Source organism: Pleuronectes platessa, chromosome 1 (assembly GCF_947347685.1).
Source record: "Pleuronectes platessa chromosome 1, fPlePla1.1, whole genome shotgun sequence".
Taxonomy (NCBI): Eukaryota; Metazoa; Chordata; class Actinopteri; order Pleuronectiformes; family Pleuronectidae; genus Pleuronectes; species Pleuronectes platessa.
In genome coordinates, this window is record NC_070626.1 from 32,029,109 (window position 1) to 32,048,677 (window position 19,569).

Sequence of the window (19,569 nt, forward strand, 5' to 3'; positions counted from 1 at the left end):
TGCAGGCTGACGTCATTACCTTCTATCTTTTTAGTGTAATATTTTTGTAGGATAGTGTAATTATTTGAAATGTTTTGAAGCTGTGAAGTTCTATATACTATATGTATATAACATAAATAGCCTGTTTAATATGATTGTGTTATTAAGTCTGTTTGATGCTCATGTGAACGTTGAAGGTTTTAACTTTTGGCTGACAAGATAAATGAATAAATAAAACGACATAAAATAAAAAATATGAATCATTTAATTACAGCCAATTGAAGACTTTAACTGTACGAAGATGAAATAAATAAATTTAAATCAAAGCCATTAAATGACGGGTACATCCTCTGTGCTGCCTTCAAGAGCACTCAGGAATATTTCGTCATAAACATGATTTTTGACCCTCTCTATTGATAAATTCTGTTTGATATATAATTTCCTTGTATGAATGATGAAGTAACTGTGACGCACACTGGTAACTTCAGTGGGAGTTCCACATTTTCCCGTTTGAAGCAGATATTTGAAAAGAAAGTTATGTTTTACGATGAGCACCTGAACGCATCAGGCTGCTCCCTGCATCTCTTCCTCTGCAGCTCAGAGTCCGAGACGACCAGGACCAGGACCATACCCGGACCAGGACCCGGATCATACCCGGACCAGGACCCGGATCATACCCGGACCAGGATCAGGATCATACCCGGAGCAGGATCAGGATCACATCTGGACCAGCACCAGGATCAAATCCGGACCAGGACCAGGATAACACCTGGAACAGGAGGATTAACCCCAGACCAGGAGGATTAAACCTAGTACAGGATGATTAGAACCAGACCAGGAGAATAAGATCCAGACCAGGAGGATTAGATCCAGACCAGGAGGATCAGATCCAGACCAGGAGGATTAGATCCAGACCAGGAGGATTAGATCCAGACCAGGAGCGGATGTGTGAGGACCAGCTGATGGATGGTCTGAGATCAGCGGGGGACCAGTGAGATGCAGCGGTGTGATGCGGCGGTGTGATGGGACAATTAGTCCAGCACGATGGGAAACAAACAGACAACCTTCACCGACGAGCAGCTGGAGGCTTATCAGGTGACTGCTTCAGATTAGACCCAGTTCACAGATATCACACTGTGTTCACACACAATACACAGACTACACTCAGTTACACAGTGTTTACATATACTACTTAGATTACACTTTGGTTACACAGATAACACAGTGTTTACATATATTACCTAGATTACACCTTGTTTGCTCAGACTACACCTGGTTTACATAGATTAGTGTTTATATATATTACATAAATTACCTTTACACAGAGTTTACACACTTTACATGTTCTGTCTTACGTGTCTTACATGTTTAGACAGATTCAAATGTGTTAACATATATTACATAAAATTATATAAATTATATATAATCACAGATTACACCGTGTTTATACAGATTAAACAGTTTTTATAAAGATACATAGATAACATAGAATTACAAGTTGAACATGGGTCAGTCCCAAAAACACAATCAAATCCATGTAATCAGAGAAACATCTAAATATCAATCTACGATTGATCAGAGGATATAGATTAGAGATCCAAACAGATTACAACAGATTAGATTAGAGCAAATCAGATTAGAATAGGACAGAGGACAACAGAACAAATTACATTAGAACCTAACCGACTAGAGGAGACCAGATTAGAACAGGACCTATTCCAACAGAACAGTTTAGAACAGAACAGTTTAGATTAGAACCTGATAGATTAGGACAGAACAGAGGAGATCAGAGCAGATTAGCACAGATCAGAGGAGAACACAAGAGAAGAGAACATTTTAGCAGAGACGCTGTCTGATTGGCTGAGCTCCAGTCTCTCGACATCCTGATGTTGACTGATGATGTGAAAGAAGATCCTCCCAGAGGATCAGCTGCTCTGTGACTCACTGTGGCTCCATCACCTCCATCTGTCTGTTTACATGTTTGTTGACATGTTTGTTTACATGTTTGTTTACATGTTTGTTTATAGGACTGCACCTTCTTCACCCGGAAAGAAATCCTGCGGTAAGTTATCAACATGTTCATCTCGCAAATCTCATAAACACCATCAGCACAGAGACGACTTCCTGGAGGGAGGTGGACGGAACAGCAGCTGATCACAGTCAGTTCAGATGCTTTTATTGTGACAGAAAGGAGCTGATCAAAGTCAGTTCAGATGCTTTTATTGTGACAGAACAGGAGCTGATAACAGTCAGTTCAGATGCTTTTATTGTGACGGTCTGACTCGTGTAACGGTTGTATGTTGTGTCACATGATCTCTCCGTCCTCTGCAGGTTACATGGCAGATATCGTGAACTGGCTCCACACTTGGTTCCTCTGGATTACACCAACAGCCCCGACATCCGAGTTCCTCTGACGCTCATCGTCACGATGCCTGAGCTGAAGGTAGAGCTCCGCCCACAGCGCCCCCTGCTGGCGAGTCTGAGAGACGCGTTCTGTTCACTGTGTCTCAACATGTTTTTAATTCAAACACGTTCGGACCGATCACATGACGACTGTTTAAAACCAACTCACGCGTCTGTGTCGAGGCTACGTCGTGTGTCCTACCCAGAGTCCTACGCTGTACCCCGACATGCCCCGCCCCCAAACTGGAAATGCACGTGGAGGCGTCGCCGACCACTGGAACTGTGATTGGTCGGCTTGGTAGCGTCACATCACAGCGACATTCTTTAATTGAGTTGAAGGAACAAACAAGGACGACGTCTTTGTTTTCTTCGTGCGTAACGAGGACGTAGCTTCGACACAGACGTGTGAATTATCATCTACACACAACAAGACGTCAGAGGTCGCACAACAGTTTCAGACTCAACGCATCAACGTTGTTTAAAGATCAAACACTTGACTCTGGACATTTTCTGGGGTTTCTGTCTTTTACATATGAGGAAGCAGCAGGAGATCGACCGGGTCAGACTCGTTCAGGTGTAACACAAACACATGATGATCATCGGTACTTTTGTTTATACATGTGAACCTGGAACATTTGTGTCAACGTTCAAATGTACGACTTCACTCAGGACCCGTGTTTAGAAATGAGGCTAATTTAGGTTAAATAGGAAGTTTATTTTATTGTTTGCCAGATTCGTACAACTTTAAACAGATTTATTAATTGTTGTTGTGTGTGTGTGTGTGTGTGTGTGTGTGTGTGTGTGTGTGTGTGTGTGTTTTCTCTGACAGGAGAATCCGTTCAGAGACAGAATCGTGGCGACGTTCTCCGAGGACGGACAGGGGAACCTGAGCTTCAATGACTTTGTGGACATGTTCTCTGCTCTGTGTGAAACGTCGCCCAGAGAACTCAAGAACATTTACGCCTTCAAGATCTACGGTAACGATCTGCACGTGTTGCAGGGCCGGGTCTAGGCAGGGGCAAGAGGGGGCCTGGCCCCCTCAAATAAATGTTGTGCCCCCTCAAACTAAATAGGGTTAGGGTTAGGCACAATGCCCCCTCAAGATTTGTGGCTGCCCCCTCATACATGCCTGTCTAGACCCGGCCCTGACGTGTTGTCTGTCCCAGCGTCTCACGTCCCCGCGGAAGGTCCCTCGTCCTCATGTTCTGCCTCTGCTCCAGACTATAACAGGGACAACTTCATCTGCAAGGAGGACCTGGAGAAGACTCTGAACAAGCTGACCAAGGGAGAGCTGACGCCGGAGGAGGTGGCGCTGGTGTGTGACAAAGCCATCGAGGAGGCCGACCTGGACGGAGACAGGAAACTCTCCTTCGCCGACTTCGAGAACATGATCTCCAAGGCTCCGGACTTCCTCAGGTACGAGGCTGCTTCTCATCTGACGAGATCGTTATTATAAAGCTGCAGTTTCCATCAGTAACAGTGTGTGTGTGTGAGTGTGTCTGTGTGTGAGTGTGTGTGAGTGTGTGTGTGGGGGGGGGGGGGGGGGGGTCAGCTGAGTCCTCACCACTGAACCAACAGAGCAGCTCGATCAAACTCGTTTTACTGCAGACGATTCATCACACTTTCATTCCTCCGCCCAAACCAAGCAGAAAGAACTGAGGGGTGGGGGGGGGGGGGGGGGGTGTGGGGGGGGGGGGGTGTTCAGTCGTAAAGACGTCCATCACACTCAACCTCAGATTAGCTGGAGACGAGGCTCTTGTTGCCATGGCAACCATGTGAGATAACGTGTGCGCTGCAGGTCACAGTCTCCTTGGTGTGTGTGTGTGTGTGTGCTCTGGATCTAACATCACGTGTCATCTTCTCTTTGCAGCAACTTTCACATACGAATATGATGCTACAGAGGAGAGATGCCTCACCCCCCCCCCTCAGTGCCTGTCCTCTCTATCACCTGTGGAGAGACGTCCTCCAGACGTCCTCCAGATGTCCTCCAGACGTCCTCCAGACGTCCTCCAGATGTCCTCCAGACGTCCTTCAGCAGGACATGAGGCCGGACTCAGGTCTGGTCTCTGGTGAATCCAGATAAACAGTTTGTGCATGAAACTTTTCTCTTGGTTAACTTCTGAGTGAGGACAAGCAGACGTGATCCAGGAGAGCGTCTCCGAGGTCGGACGTCTCCTGGGGACATGTGGACACACAACAGGGCTTCTCTGACTCCAGTGCTTTGACAGAGACTTTTTGAAAAGCACACCTCTAAAGGGCAAACAGTGAAGAGCTATGCAATCTTTCCTCATGACGTGCATGTTGTAAATCGCTTGTAGCTGCAGCAACTTTCTACGTGTGGTGTCGTGATGCACAATGACAATCATAGAAACCTGGATCAGCTGGAAGGGCTCTGTCGTCTCACCTGTAACACACCTGATCCAACAGCCGTCACTCATCAACACCTTTTCTGGCTCCGCTCAAATAAAAGATTTTTCTGTGGCTTCACGACGACTCTGATCTTCTCTTGTAGGAAATAGATTCTCCTGATGAAACTGAGACGAGTCCTGGACTCTTACTTTACAAACCAGGTGTGAGGAGCTGGATCCACAGAGCTGCAGTCGCTCCTCTAGCTCCAGAGCAGAACCCGAGCTGTGAGAGTGGAAGCTGGGCCTGCTTCATTATTATATTATGATGCTCTGCTGCTCCGGCTCCAAACAGACGGATCGATCTCCCCTGTCTCCTCACACGTCCACGAGTTCTCAGCTTCAGTTTCACCTGAATGTGATTAGAGCCACTTCACTGTTTATATAAAGACAGAGAAACGCTCGGGGTCGTATCTGATGACATTTAAAACCTCAACACAGCTGACGATTCAATATGGAGTCCGTCCAATCATCAGGCAGCAATCACTTGAAATGCTCCAATCACAGGACCCCACCTGCAGCCCGTGTGTGTGTGTGTGTGTGTGTGTGTGTGTGTGTGTGTGTGTGTGTGCGTGCGTGCGTGTGTGTGCGTGTGTGTGATAGCTTTCCTGCTTTTGTGGTGAAACAGCACAAACCTCCTGGGCCTCTGGTTTGTTGTGTTACACTTCCCTCTGGTGGTCAGAGACGGGACTGAAAAAAAAAATAACTAAATGTGAAGAATAAAACTATTAAGATTCATTAAAGAGAAACAAGTAACAGGTCGTTTTGAATAAACTTATAACTCAATGAATTTGAAGTAGAAAAAATAATTTTCCTGCCGAGCTGCTGAATCAAAGTGGAACCGAGTGAATGTTTTCATGAATTTGAAAAAAATTTAAATTTGAAGACTGAGCTGAAATAGTTGAATAGTTTGAAAAGAAAAACCTGCTGAGTCATGTAGAGGATGAGAAAGATAAAGACTGAACCAGAGAAGCTGAGGAAGGAAATGAATACAAAAAAAAAGATTGACCCTGAAGGACGCATCAGAAAAAGATCATCAGAATCAAAACATGGAAAGTTTGATATTTGAAACGTGATGTCATTGATCACATGACACAGCAGCAGACGACGTGTCGGTGGAACAAACAGCTGCTTCACCGTGATAAGAGCTTCAGGAGCAGGGAGGTCAAAGGTCACGAGTCAGTGTCTGAAATCCTCCTCCCTGTTCCCTACTTCACTTTATAATGACTTATATATAAAGAACTATATAATGAGATTATGATGAACAACAACGTCAGCCAGTGGGAAATATAAATAAGGTATAAAGTCACTCGTTAGTGACAATCGATTGAAGTTGACTTTTCCCGATGCATTGTGGGAAACAATGATGTATAAAAACACCAATCCAGATCCATCACAGACCAGTTCCATCACAGACCAGTTCCACCACAATCCAGATCCATCACAGACCAGATCCACCACAATCCAGATCCACCACAATCCAGATCCACCACAGACCAGATCCACCACAGACCAGATCCACCACAATCCAGATCCACCACAGACCAGATCCACCACAGACCAGATGTGTTCTTGTGATCACGTGTGTTGTGACCGGAGCTGAACCCTGAAGCTCTGTAACAATCACACAACCCAAAGCTCAGCGTGTGATTGGTTGTCTCCAGATGTTTCACTGGGGAAGACATGGAGAGAAGCTCAGGGTCAAAGGTCGCGTGGTCTCTTCTTCTGTGGTGGATGATGACGAGCGACCCTCAGGCCCCTGGCAGCAGTTCAGTCAGCGAGTAAACCACAGAAGAAGAAGACACAAGAACAGCTGCTCCTGTGAACACACAATGACACAACATACAATACAAAACACACAACACAATTTACAATGACACAACATACAATACAAAACACAAAACACAACTTACAATGACACAACATACAATACAAAACACACAACAACACACAACACAACTTACAATACAAAACACACAATATTACACAACAAAACACACAACAATACACAACACAAAAGAACAACCAAACAAGATTGAAAACAGAACACACAACAAAAACTAATTTTCACTCTTGTCATTTGTTAAAAAGTGAAGATGTGTGTCTGTGTGTGTATTTGTGTGTGTGTAAGTGTGTGTGTTTCACTTCCATTGTGTTGCAGTGGGTTCAACACTTGAACACACATCATCATAATAATTAAGAGAGAACATTAAATCAGCCTGAAGGCCCCTGAAGGCCCCTGAAGGCCCCTGAGGGCCCCTGGGGGCCCCTAGGGGTCCAGGGCCTCCACCAGCACCAACGACCACAGAGACGCCAAAAAGTGTAAAAAGTTGAGTTTATTTCTATCAAAGAAAAAACATCTTACATATTTTTTTTGTTGTTTTTTACGTTTTCATACAAAATTCACAGTTTGAGTGAAAAGACGACATAAATATTTCAGCTGAAAACCAAAAGTGAGACGATGCCAAACACAACACGCTCCCCGAACACACAACAAAGGTTCCAGAAACATCACAACACAACGCACACGTCTGAAATGTGTTGAAGTTTGGATTTTGTTGAATTCGTCACAGATGAACAAACAAATCAGACTTTTAATCACAGACATGAAACTTCCTGAATCCGAAGGAGAAACTGGATTTCACAGAGAAACTATAGAAGAAATTATTATGATTATTATTATTTGTGATGGTGCAAAAATTTGACTTGATGTTGTTTTTACATGTGACACTTGAGATAAAACAATAAAAAACTCGAAGTTAAAAATATTTACACACAATGTTTTCAAACTGCTCGTCGATAACATCGTGATCAGATTTAATGAGCACACAGTAGAAACTGTCTTTTATTTTAAACCACAACAGTTCATGGAAATATTTAGACGGTACAATAGGAAAATAATTCCGACCTGATTGGATGAAGCAGATCATGTGATCACTGGTTGATTGTTTTTTATTCACAGACGAGTAAAAAGATTAGCGTGAGTATAATTGGTTGTGTAAGTATAAAACATGTGAAAGCTACCGTGTACTTTTGTTTTGAAAGGATCGACTCTGCACTTCCTGTGATGCAGGACATGCGCTGGCTGATGGACAGGTCACTGCAGCAGCTCGTTTCACTGAGCGCGCTTGTTTCACAGTCTCTCGCCACCCGGGAGGAGTTAGTACGCTTCGTGCACCACCCCTCCCATCGATGACCAAGATCGGCACAGAAGTTTCATCATCAGTCAAACTAACGATGATCCACTGTTTCTCTGAATAATCGATAAACAATCATAAATAATAACAATGAGCCTTGACGTCGACTTTAATCTGGACTTAATCCTGAGTTTCACTCGTGGGTGTAGAGTCGAGGTTCGGTCCTACACGGATAACGCTAAACGCACATCCATGCTCCTCGTGGGCCCCTCAAGACAACGCACACGTTTGTGTTGTTGTGTTGTTGTGATGTGGTGAAAGTATCGTCACAGTTTAAGGGTCGATCTGTGGAGTTCATTCTCAGAACCAACAGGGGGCAGTGAGTCGGGGGGGTCACTCAGATCCTTAATCTAAATCTAAGTCTTTGGTCCCGTAGGCCGATTAGTTGCTAAAGGGACTCACTGTCGCCTCTTGAGGCACAAAGTGGTATTACGAGAGGAGATGGCTGGTTAGCATGCTAGCTCCAGATAACGTGGATTTGAACTGTGTTAAAGACCAGCTGGGCGGAGTCGGGCAGTGTGTCGGGGTCGACTGGTGCGTGACTGTAACCTGACAGTGTCACTGCGTCCTGACGTCACAGCGATGAACACGTTCAGTGAGAAGTGACGTAACAAGCTCAACGTGAAGCTGAAAGTGAAAAACAAACCACATCAATCGACCCACACTGACCCTGCCCACTCGCCAGTGTCAGCAGCGTCCACACGGGGGCGCCACAGGGCCAGACATTACAGAGACTAAAATAAACAATGTTGGTGCATCACAATGGAACAACACACAGATGTACATGTCACAGCTGTGGGAAGTGGTCCTCTAGTGGTTTCTACCACAGCTACTTGAGTTTCTCCTCCTCGTTGTTGTTGTTGTTGTTGTTGTGGAGGCTGAGGTCCAGGTCGAAGCTCGACTGCTTCCTCAGGGCGCGCGGCATCAGCTTCTTCTTCACAAACAGTTTCTGGAGGAAGCGGTTGCTGATGCTGGAGGGGCAGTAGCTGTGGATGAAGTACATGAGCCCCACGCCGGGGCCCGCGAAGTACCGCACCCGGGGCTGTGGCGACAGCAGCGCCTGCACGATGGCGTCGACCACGGGGGTCAGGTCGGGGTTGGCGTGGCTGGCGTAGCTCTGGAACAACTCCTTGGTCTCCGTCACGTAGTCCTCGCCGTACTCCTCGAGCAGCGCTGGAGACAGACCCTGGAGCAGCCGTCGGTGCTGCTTCTCCCAGTAGGCCTGGTTGGTGGACTGGCCTGCGGAGACAACAGAGGTTCAAGAGTCAAGTGGAAGGAGAACTGGGGAACTGGTGCCACCTACTGGTTACCTCCATGAACTGATTACTAATATTCATTGAACAGCAGCCGATGAAACGAGCAGAAATTCATTTCATTTTATTTTGGTGATTTTCTGAAGCTTATTTTAAAATGTACGACATGTTGATGACTTCAAGATGTTGGTGAGGGGGATTGTGGGTAATGTAGTTTTCCGGTCGTGTGGAGAACAAATACAGTAAAGGCTGAACCAAAGAATGAGGTTCAGCTTTTTATGTCTGATCTTCAGATATAAGTCGTTGACAGATGTTCCCAGAGAAACGTTGTGACTGTGGAGCATTAAATATGATTCAAAGAGGGACTTTGAATCATATTTACAATAAAACCTGTGTCAGTCTGTTTTTTCAGCCGATCTATAAGAGCACAGACTGTTCAGCTTGGTGTCAACACATCTTCACAGAGTTGATATTTATCTTGCTCCTCACTCGTCTAACACCTGAGATCCATCCTGTTTCCTGAGATGATAAATAAACAAGCCCCAGATTCTCCCAGGGTCTTTCAGAGCGTTGTCACAGATAAACACATGTTATTATTGGAGTGTCTCCAAAGCTTCGACTGTGATCATCAGTAGAAGGATGATAATAAGAAGCCCTGTCAACACCTTCAATAGATTTTAATTGGTTTGGTTTGGATAAACGGTAAGAAACTGTTTCTCATTTTTCTAAACAAAGGTTCCTCTGATCGACGACCACGTCAGAGCTGTGAGAGCGTGTGCTGACAGGAAGCGTCTCTGGATGTGATGAAACGTTTCAAACTCTTCTTCTGTTGTGGTTCCTCCGACCGACCAACAGAAATCCTACTTTCATCTCAAAGAGTCTTTTTTAAATCCAAGTGTAAAGTTTTATCTAACGCTGCAAAACTAATGTTTGGTGGAGCAGCTGTGTTTGAGCCGGTCTACAGGAAACATCTGTATTTGTAGATGATTCAAAGTTAAGTAAACCTCTGACTGTACTGACTTTTAATTAAGTATTTAGATGTTCGAACTTTGACAGCTGGCTCTGGTTGTGGTGTTGATATCTGTTCTTTACCTCGAGGTTATAAAGCCGTCAAACAGCAACTCTGGAAACGCTCTGATGAACAGACGTGTCCTGAACACAACTGCAGCACAGAGAGAATTCTCTTTTCAAACAATGAAACCAGAGCAGAGGGAAACTCTTCTTCTGGCTCTGCTCACGTTCATCCATCTGCTGCTGATTCAAAACCACACGTCAGCAATTTGTACTTGTGTGTGAAAACAGATGCTCATCCCTCATGGGGAGAATATCTTCCTCAGCAGGAGGCCGTCGTCATGTTCAACATGAGATCAAACCACAACACACCAGGAGGAGGATGAGGAGGAGCAGCCTGATCAGGTTCAACACATCTGATCGGTTTCTATGTTTCACCACAAAACTCAACCTGCTAACAAAGAGTCGACTCCTTCGTGCTCATGTTGGTGATGCTCTCAGGGTTTCAGATGAATCCAACTAACATGTGGAGCAGCAGCTCTGTGCACTGAACACCTGCACCAATGAGACTGGGTTTCACTGGTGACACAACTGGGAACGAGCCAATCATTGCTCAGCATATTAGACACGGCTAATGTCAGTGGTCTGCTCCTTGGAGTCAGAGTCCAGGTTTCACCTCAACTCCTGCAGATGAGTCTCACCTGTCTTGAGGGGCAAATGGTTCGTCTGTGTGTGTCTGTGTGTGTCTGTGTGTGTCTGTGTGTGTGTGTTACCTGTCTTGTACGAGGACGGCAGGATGGTGGACACCTGCACCCCCCAGGGCTCCAGCTCGTGGCGCAGAGTGGCGATGAGGAGGTTGAGAGCTGCCTTCGACGCTCCGTACGCTGCCAGACACGGAAACGGCTGATCGCCTGAAACACATGATCACAACATCACACAGAGGCCCAGCCGGGATGATGACATCAGGATGACATCGTGATGACACAATGACTCTTCAACATGTGTGTTGTTGTGTGTCTGTTTTCATGTCTGAGTTGTTTTCCTCTTGACCACATGTGAGGACAAAACCTGGAACATTCAATCAGGATCTATCCCAGCATGTGTGAGTGTGTGTGTGTGGGTGTGTGTCTGTGTCTGTGTGCGACCCTCACCGGCGGGGCTGGAGATGGTGATGACGCGACCTTTGGCCTGTCGCAGCAGCGGCAGGAAGCTCTTGGTGACGCTCAGCGTGCCGAAGAAGTTGACCTCCATGCAGCCACGGAAGTTTGACATCAACGACAGCTCGGCATCTCCATAGTTCACACACACTCCAGCGTTGTTCACCAGCGCCCACAGACCTGCATAACACACACACACACACACACACACACACACACAAAGATCATACATCTGTCGCGGAACTCTGAAAATCGAATGATTCACATGATGTCATATCAGAAGATTTTTCATGGAGCTAAATTCAACAAACAAACCAAACATGTTTTAATAATTCACCTGCAAACACACAGACAAACTAATGCACTATATATTTCTAATAAATAATACTTCAGAAACAGTTAGTCGTAGTATACTGCAAAAACATTAATCCCACAAGTACGTAAAATTATTTTGATGTACTTGTGGGATTAATGTTTTTAAGTATAAAAATGTCTCCAAGAAAAACCAACAAAAATCTCACATGACTTGTCCTGATTGTTCCACCGTTGTGTCACACAACGTCACAATTACCCAGAGTAATTCTCCCTCCAGGCCACAACAGCAGGTGGCGCTGTGATCCCAGTTACAGGCATCAGGAGGTCAAGGGTCAAGAGATTGAACCCGATTGAAAGCAACGCGAAGATCAGACACAATCAGACACGATTAAACACGCCCAGACACGGTGGACGAGCGGATGACGTCTAAAAGCACTAAAGGCACTGAGGCAGGATTCAAACCAGCCTCTGAATGCGCTCGTTTATGGTTCATGTTGAAACGGCCCAGAGCATCGGCATCATCCCAACATCACAGAGAGAAGATCAGAGACACAAAGTTGTCATCGTCTATCAGGTTTCACTGACGCAACAGCTACATTATTACACATATAGATGTATGGAGCATGAACACAGTAACTTTAGGACAACACACACACACACACACTGAGGTTATCTGTCAGCGTCTCACCTACAATCTCTTCATCTTTTACGAGTCTCTGTGTGAGTTTAGTTTTTTATGGTGTGAATTTCCTGCCAAGAATTTAACAACAACAACATGTTTTACAAATGACCCACATTACACCAACAAAGACACACATAACACACCACCATGGGATCTAGAGCCTTCAGCCACTCTGCTCTGGAACTCCCCCATCAACAAACACACAAATCATCAACAACAAACACACACCATATGTTTTACAACAGGGGTCTTCAACGTTTTTCAGGCCAATGTTCCCCAAACTGATGGCGAGATGGAGCAAGGACCCCCTACTATATTAATTGCATAAAATAGTGTTAATATTGTTCTGGGCCTAGTGCCATGTATAAACATAGCTACCCTGTTTTTGTCTATTCAATACTACCCTTGTGGGTAGTAGCATGCTAACATTAGAAAAGTGGCTCAGACACCTCGCAAATCCTCTCAGACTTATTTTTCAGTTACAGTAATGTTTTTTTTACATTGTACAGCGTCTATTTCTCAGTAATTTTTTAAAATCAAAGCAAAAAAAAGTCAAACAAACAACTTTTAGGTACCAATACGACCATCTACAGAGTTTGGTCCGCCATCTTTTATTTTTGAGCTTCGCACTCTTTAGACGTGAGCATAAACGCGATCTGATTGGCTAGTGCCTGTGCTGTCGTATTTGCATGAAAGGTGCTCTGAACCGGTGCCCAGCTTGAGAGAGCTCCTGTGTGTAGCTGAATGTGTGCATTGCTGACTGAAAGATAACGTCTTCTGCCTCAATTTATCCGTTCGCTACAATATGTTGAATTCATGTCAATGTGTATCTAAAGACAATATATACAATTCTGGTTCTGAAGAGGTGAATTTTGTGGAAACATTTTTTTTGAAAAAAATAAAATTGTCTTATCAACCAAAAATTTCGCGACCCCCCTGCAGTACCCCCGCAGACCCCCTAGGGGTTGCGGACCCCCTGTTGAAGACCACTGTTTTACAACATTCAGCCCAGATTTCCAGGCTCTCCTCCACAGCAGCAGGTGGCGCTAGTTGCAGCAGAGCAGCGCGTGTTTGAATCCAGATGATTTAAGGATCCACTATGTCCATGATATGAGCTAATTCATTTTACTACAGTTCTTAAATGTGTGTCTGTGTGTGTGTATTTTATCTTCACATTATCAAATACACGCACACGCGCGCGCACACAAACACACACATACACACAAACACACACACACACACACACACACACACACCGTATCCTTAAATGACTTGGTCTGGGAAAGTGATTTCTGTTTGTGTAACATGAGACTCCTCCTCTCTCTCTCTCTCTCTCTCTCTCTCTCTCTCTCTCTCTCTCTCTCTCACTTCACGTCCTCTCTCTCTCTCACTTCACCTCCTCTCTCTCTCTCTCTCTCTCTCTCGATTCACCTCCACTCTCTTTCTCTCTTAATCACTTCAAGCTGTTTACACTAGTTTCTTCATCAGCTCTGCTGCTGCACTTCAGTGAGTTCTTAGAAAACTGCAGGACACAATCCAACACACACATTCCTGCACAGCTCAGAGAACAAACACACACATGTACACACACAAACACACACAGGAGAAGTGAAATGTGGTGCTCAACAGAATATGTGTGTTTACAATAAAACTGAGGATGACCATGACTTTGCCTGAAAGGTCCAACATCTCATCACATGATCAGGCCAGAGAAAAGTCCAGATGCAACATGGGAAGAGGTAAACCACAATGTTAGCCTAGCTTAGCACAAAGACTGGAAGCAGGGGGAAACAGTTAGCCTAGCTTAGCACAAAGCCTGGAAGCAGAGGGAAACAGTTAGCTTAGCTTAGCAAAAAGCCTTGAAGCAGGGAGAAACAGTTAGCTTAGCTTAGCACAAAGCCATGCAGTAGGGAGAAACAGTTAGCTTAGCTTAGCACAAAGCCATGCAGTAGGGAGAAACAGTTAGCCTAGATTAGCAAAAACCCTGGAAGCAGGTGAAAATTGTTAGCCTAGCTTAGCACAAAGACTGGACGAAGAAGCCAAATGTTAGCCAATCTTAAAACAGAGACTGGAAGCAGGGGGATAGTGTTAGCATAGCTTTAAACGGGGGCTACATTTAGCCTAGCTTACGTGTCTTTTTAGTTTTTACCTCTGGGGCCCAGTTTGGCCCTGGTGTCCAGCAGGGCCTGGTCCACCTGCTGTGACTGGGTGATGTCCACCTGGAGGAGGGTGAGGTGGGGCGAGCAGGTCCTCTGCAGCTCTCTGGCGCCTTCTCCTGACAGATCCAACACTGTGGCAAACACTTCAAAGCCCAGAGAATCTAGGCGCTTCGCAGTCGCATGCCCGAACCCAGAGTCGCATCCTGCAGAGACACAGAGACCGAGTCAGGACCGCAACCTCCTCTGTCATGCACCTGCACAGGAGAGGTGGACTAGGACTCTGGATGTAACTCTACAGATCACACCGGTCACCGGATCACAGTAATAATAATTATTTATAGCTTTGGTCATCATTTCTCTGTATAAAGGCGGTGGACTAGTGGCAGAAACTTGGACTGTGGGCAGAAAGGTCTCTGGTTCTGGAACCTGGATTGATCTGTCCAAAAATCCAAGAGGATTCTCCCTACCCTGTCTAGTGCCCCTGAGCAAGGCACCTTACTCCCCCAACATGTCCTGCACCAGATGGGTTAAAAGCAGAGAATAAATGTCCCTACCTGCATGAGTGTGCCTGTGCATGTCTGTGAATGTGTTTGGGATAAATAAATGCATCTTAATCTTAATCTTCTGAAAAACTGCTCGAGTCCTCGTCCACACGGAGACATGCAGGTGTGAGGGGAACGTCTCTGCTGACTTTCATCATGAGTCTGATGTTTGATGGAGGTTCAGGATGTGTCTGTGCTGCTGTCGATGTCTGAACATGTTTCACACACAGATCACCTCTGACTCATTCTCTGTGGAGCTGTCTCTTCTACCTGAGCAGATTGTTGCAGACCCGACAGGTCCTGAGTGCAGATCAGATCTGAAACCAGTTTAAGGGTAGCAGGTCTCGGGTTGATGACACAACAATATAAACTCTGAGATGGATTGTCTGAGAGAATCAACGTGCAGAGAAGCAGTTCACATGTTTTCCCAGAAGGTCTCAGATAACCTGAGAACCTGCCGCCGTGGGGATCTGTCATGTACCCACAGCTCCCCCAGCTTCCCAGAAGTCCCAGCACCTACCACCCGATCCCCCGCGGTACTAGCTGCTCCGTTTGTTGTTTTGTGCAGCGGGCGCCTGAAAGAGCTCTGCTGGCGAGAGCGAGGAGGCGTTGGCTCGCTGCCTCACGCCGTGTCCTTGGAGGGTTTCCAGAGTCATGTCCCGAGAAGAAAGATAGAGTGAACGCTGGCTCCAGGAATAAATACCACAGCTCCGCTCTGTTACTAAAGAATCTCACTGAGGCCTGACAGTGTGTGATCATTCAGCTGATAACTGTGTGTGTGTGTGTGTGTGTGTGTGTTATATAAACAAACAATCATAGTGAAACATCGACTTCATCCTCTTTTGTCTCCGGTATATAAAGACGACCACTGACTGTGAATTGACTGTTTATATAAACCATCAAACAGCCTACGACTCTAAATAAAGACACGTCTCCACTTTCCAAAAATGAACCCAAAATATTTCCGATACAAAGGCCGCCATCTTGTGTTTATAATGTCATGTGCAGTCAGAGTCTTTCCCGCCAATGTATGTGCTCAGCCAATCAGGGGAGTTAGGCTCATCTGTCAATCATGACATCTCAATCCGTTTTTACATTAAATAACTGGAGGAGGGTTCTAGACTCCTCCTGCAGCCAGCCACCAGGGGGAGGTCAAGATGATATGGCCTCACTTTTTGGAACTGTCACGTCGTCCATCCGGATTTATTCTGTGGCATGTTACATCATCCTACTTTTGTCATCGTTAAAAAAGTCAATGATTCTTCCTCTTCCTCTTCCTCTTCCTCTTCCTCTTCCTCTTCCTCTTATTCTTGTTCTTCTTCTGCAGGTCTTCAGGGTGTTTGGGTGGGAGGGGGGGGACCACACACTGTCCAACATTCATCATGATGTTGACCTCTCACAGCATGCCTCTCTTTCTGCACTGAGGTCAACAGGAGTTAACTATTTGACGGACAGGTGCTAACACCTCCTGCCCTGTTGGTCGTCTCATGGGACGACTCTTGCAGACGGGATGTCTACGGAGTTATTAGGTCGTTAAATCTGAGGAGTCGTCTCTTTGAGCTGTGACAGTTTGAGGTCGGCTTTACGTGGCCACTTTATCGATGCAGGAGACAGATCCATCTCCAAGGAGGAGTGCTGCTATGAAAGGGGCCCGAGGCCCCCGGGGGGCCCCTCAGATGAAGAAATGAACAGGAGTGTGTGCAGAGACAGCAGAGCACAGAGGCACAAGATCAGAAACACACATCTGTCTCTGGGTGGAGGCTTCAACATCTGTCCACATCGCCTCCACTGTCACACTGATCAGAGCATTCACAGGTGGAGACAGGAAGGAGTTCCAGAGCGTCACCGTGAAATCTGACAACCTGAGAACTGAGCTGTGGACGAGTCAGTGAATAAAAAAATTACATTTCAAAATATTTCAGGAGGACAAATAATGACGGAGACCTTTAAATCTGTTAACAATAAAAGTCCCAGATTGCTTCAATTATCATTCCCATGTGTGTAAAGTTGACTTAGCTTGAGAGACGCACCTGCTGAAAGGATCAGTGTCAGGATTCTTCTCTAAGTGTTACACACACAAACTGAAAACTCAGAAGATGACAGACGACCCAATGAGTCTCTGACAGTAACAGTCCCTAATAAAAAATAAAGTAAAATATGTTAAGTTTAAATTATTTCTATAGAAAAACTGAGATGAGAAGTCCACAGGATCCAGACTGTGAATCATTATGTTGAAGGAACTATTTAACAAAGAGCTTCTACAGAACTGACTGTTGCCTTTGATCAGCAGCTGTGGTGAAGGGTTAAAAAGACAAAGGTCTGAGTTGTGGTTTGTGCAAGAGGACGAACATGTGGGACATCGTTTGATTAAGACCCTCAGAGAGGAGGGAGGACAGGAGCCTGTCAGCTGCTGTGGTCCAGAGGTCAGGACGGGTTTTCTTCTCACCTGGAACTCATCACAGAACCAGGTTTCATCTTAACCACTGCTGTGTGACCTCAACCTGCAGAACACCCAGGAATGTAACGAGGACAGAGAGACATGTGGGGGTCTCAAGGGTTCAACACTCTGCAGGGGTTCTGAAGAGTTCCACTGGTTCCAGTGGGTCCTTGAGAAGCTTCTAGAAAGGTTAAATCAGGATCTTGAGATCATTGTAGAGATTCTAAGGCTCCTGTAAGAATGTGTCTTGTTGTAGTGATGGATCCTGATGATAAGCTTCAGTCGTCAGGTCTTTTGAGTTCTACAGGTTCCTTAAAGCTGTTCCATCTGTGTTTGAGGGGGCTCCTACATAGGTTCTTGATGCGGTTCTAGCATAGATCAGTTCTTCATGGAGAACCTGTCATTGTTCCTGAAGTGTCTTTGTTGAAGTGCCTGTGATGCTCGCTGGTTCTATGGGCCTAAGTGACGCTCCTTGAAGAGAAGACATTCATGGGTTCTCTGTGGAGGTTCTAGTCAGTCTGCAGTTCTCTGGTGTCCTGTTACTGGACTATGTTTGGTCCCAGTCTGTAGACCATGACATGGAGCCACTACCTGCAGGGACAGACGGACAGACAGTCGGATCTGGAGCCTTGATGAGAGGAGCAAGTTTGGTGGATCCTTCGTCGTTTGGATCCTTGAGCAACATTTTCCAGATCTCTGCTGCTGCTTGTTCTGTTGCATAGATGAGAAGTGATTTTCTCTGAGGACAACTGGAACATGGATCGTTGCTTCACCACTTGGAAACTCAGCAGAAACGAGTCCAACTGTGAGCAGAGGTCATGTGACAGAACAAGGACGACCTCAGAACAACGAGGAGTCCGACGCTGAAGATGATCTGACGACATGTTGGAAAACCATCAGAGCGCGAACTCATCAGCACTGATTGGTTCTGTGTATACATGAAACTGAATCTGATGAGCGAGAGAGAGAGAGAGAGAGAGAGAGAGAGAGAGAGAGAGAGAGAGAGAAATGTGAAAATAAGAATCCAGTCTTAACGAACGAGAGGAAAAAGAGATGGAAAGAAGAGATAGCAAGAAAGAAGAGGAGGAATGAAAAGAGGAGTCAGATACAAACAGACGTGGCTCGACCTGTTTCTTCTTCTCTTGTTTCTTTTGGAGCAGTTATCCTGCAGCTGTGTAACTGAAACCTTTGGACCCGACATCAGTGTCTCCTGAGGTTTCGCCCTGGAAACTGTCCGTCATCTTCCACTGATGGATGTCCAGGAAACCAAGTGACCACGTGTGACCACATGTAACCACATGAAGGGAAGCCGCCGCCCCCTGCTGCCTGTAACCATGTGAATCTCCTGACGGACGCAGACCCTGAGACTTCAATCCTCATCCTGTGAAGAATGTGGCTCTTTGTAGAACCAGTTACCTTCTAAGAGGTTTACTGGTCTTTCTTTCCTCCCTGTGCTCTTATTTCCAGTGACCCCACGCTGACCTGCAGCAGCTTTCTGCAGAGCCACTTAACAGCGAGCTGGTGATCGGGAGCTCAGGCCTGGACCGGGTTTCAATCTCCGCTGAGATGTTGTTTTACGTCCAGATTGAAATGTGAGCTGAGGGGAAGTGAAACCTGGATTGTGAAGCAGCTGTCGTCACTCCTCCGTCTCTCCTCTGTTTGCTTGAGAAGACGACGTGCAGCTTTCTAAGTGCTCCGTGGACGCAGGGGACATTCGGACACGTTATGTGTGGGATTATGAATCATGTTGCCACGGCATCAGATGACCTCCTGCTGCTCTCTGGCACGCGCACTGCTCACTCTGCAGTTTATGAAGATCTGAGTTGAGACGTTTATGAGCAGAAATCCAGACGAGTCGGACGAGGAGTTGAAGTTCTTCCTCTGGTTCTTTTACGTGTCTGTATTTATAACTGAGCTGAGTTCAGCTGCTGCACAAATGTTTTGTTTCATGTGTTTGTCTTGTTTCAGATTCAAGAGTTGAACAGAGACGTGTTCTGCAGCCAGAATCTGACTCTACATCTTATATTGA

At 45.8% G+C, this 19,569-nt stretch overlaps 2 protein-coding genes across 2 annotated transcripts in view; one reads left to right on the plus strand and one right to left on the minus strand.

Annotated features, from left to right (window-relative positions):
• Positions 1-1,020: 1,020 nt before the first annotated feature.
• LOC128445538 (calcium and integrin-binding family member 2) lies at positions 1,021-4,274 on the plus strand. The gene is made up of 6 exons (XM_053428296.1): positions 1,021-1,074; positions 2,007-2,041; positions 2,311-2,422; positions 3,212-3,359; positions 3,603-3,798; positions 4,253-4,274. The coding sequence occupies exons 1-6, from the start codon at positions 1,024-1,026 to the stop codon at positions 4,272-4,274; spliced, it is 564 nt and encodes a 187-aa protein (XP_053284271.1). The 5' UTR covers positions 1,021-1,023.
• Positions 4,275-7,105: 2,831 nt separating this feature from the next.
• Positions 7,106-19,569, minus strand: part of hsd11b2 (hydroxysteroid (11-beta) dehydrogenase 2) — a 15,967-nt gene continuing 3,503 nt past the window's right edge. Inside the window, exons 2-5 of the mRNA XM_053428331.1 lie at positions 14,552-14,764; positions 11,400-11,585; positions 11,022-11,159; positions 7,106-9,223 (exon numbers count right to left, since the gene is read on the minus strand). Of these exons, the coding sequence (XP_053284306.1) occupies positions 8,814-9,223; positions 11,022-11,159; positions 11,400-11,585; positions 14,552-14,764 (947 nt within the window). The 3' untranslated portion in view covers positions 7,106-8,813. The remainder of the gene's footprint in view (positions 9,224-11,021; positions 11,160-11,399; positions 11,586-14,551; positions 14,765-19,569) is intronic.

What these genes read in the sequence shown, in the direction of transcription:
- LOC128445538 (XM_053428296.1), top strand. Translation starts at nt 1,024, where the DNA reads ATGGGAAACAAACAGACAACCTTCACCGACGAGCAGCTGGAGGCTTAT. An exon ending in AGCAGCTGGAGGCTTATCAG is followed by an intron (nt 1,075 to 2,006) that starts GTGACTGCTTCA and finishes GTTTGTTTATAG; the next exon opens with GACTGCACCTTCTTCACCCG. An exon ending in TTACGCCTTCAAGATCTACG is followed by an intron (nt 3,360 to 3,602) that starts GTAACGATCTGC and finishes CCTCTGCTCCAG; the next exon opens with ACTATAACAGGGACAACTTC.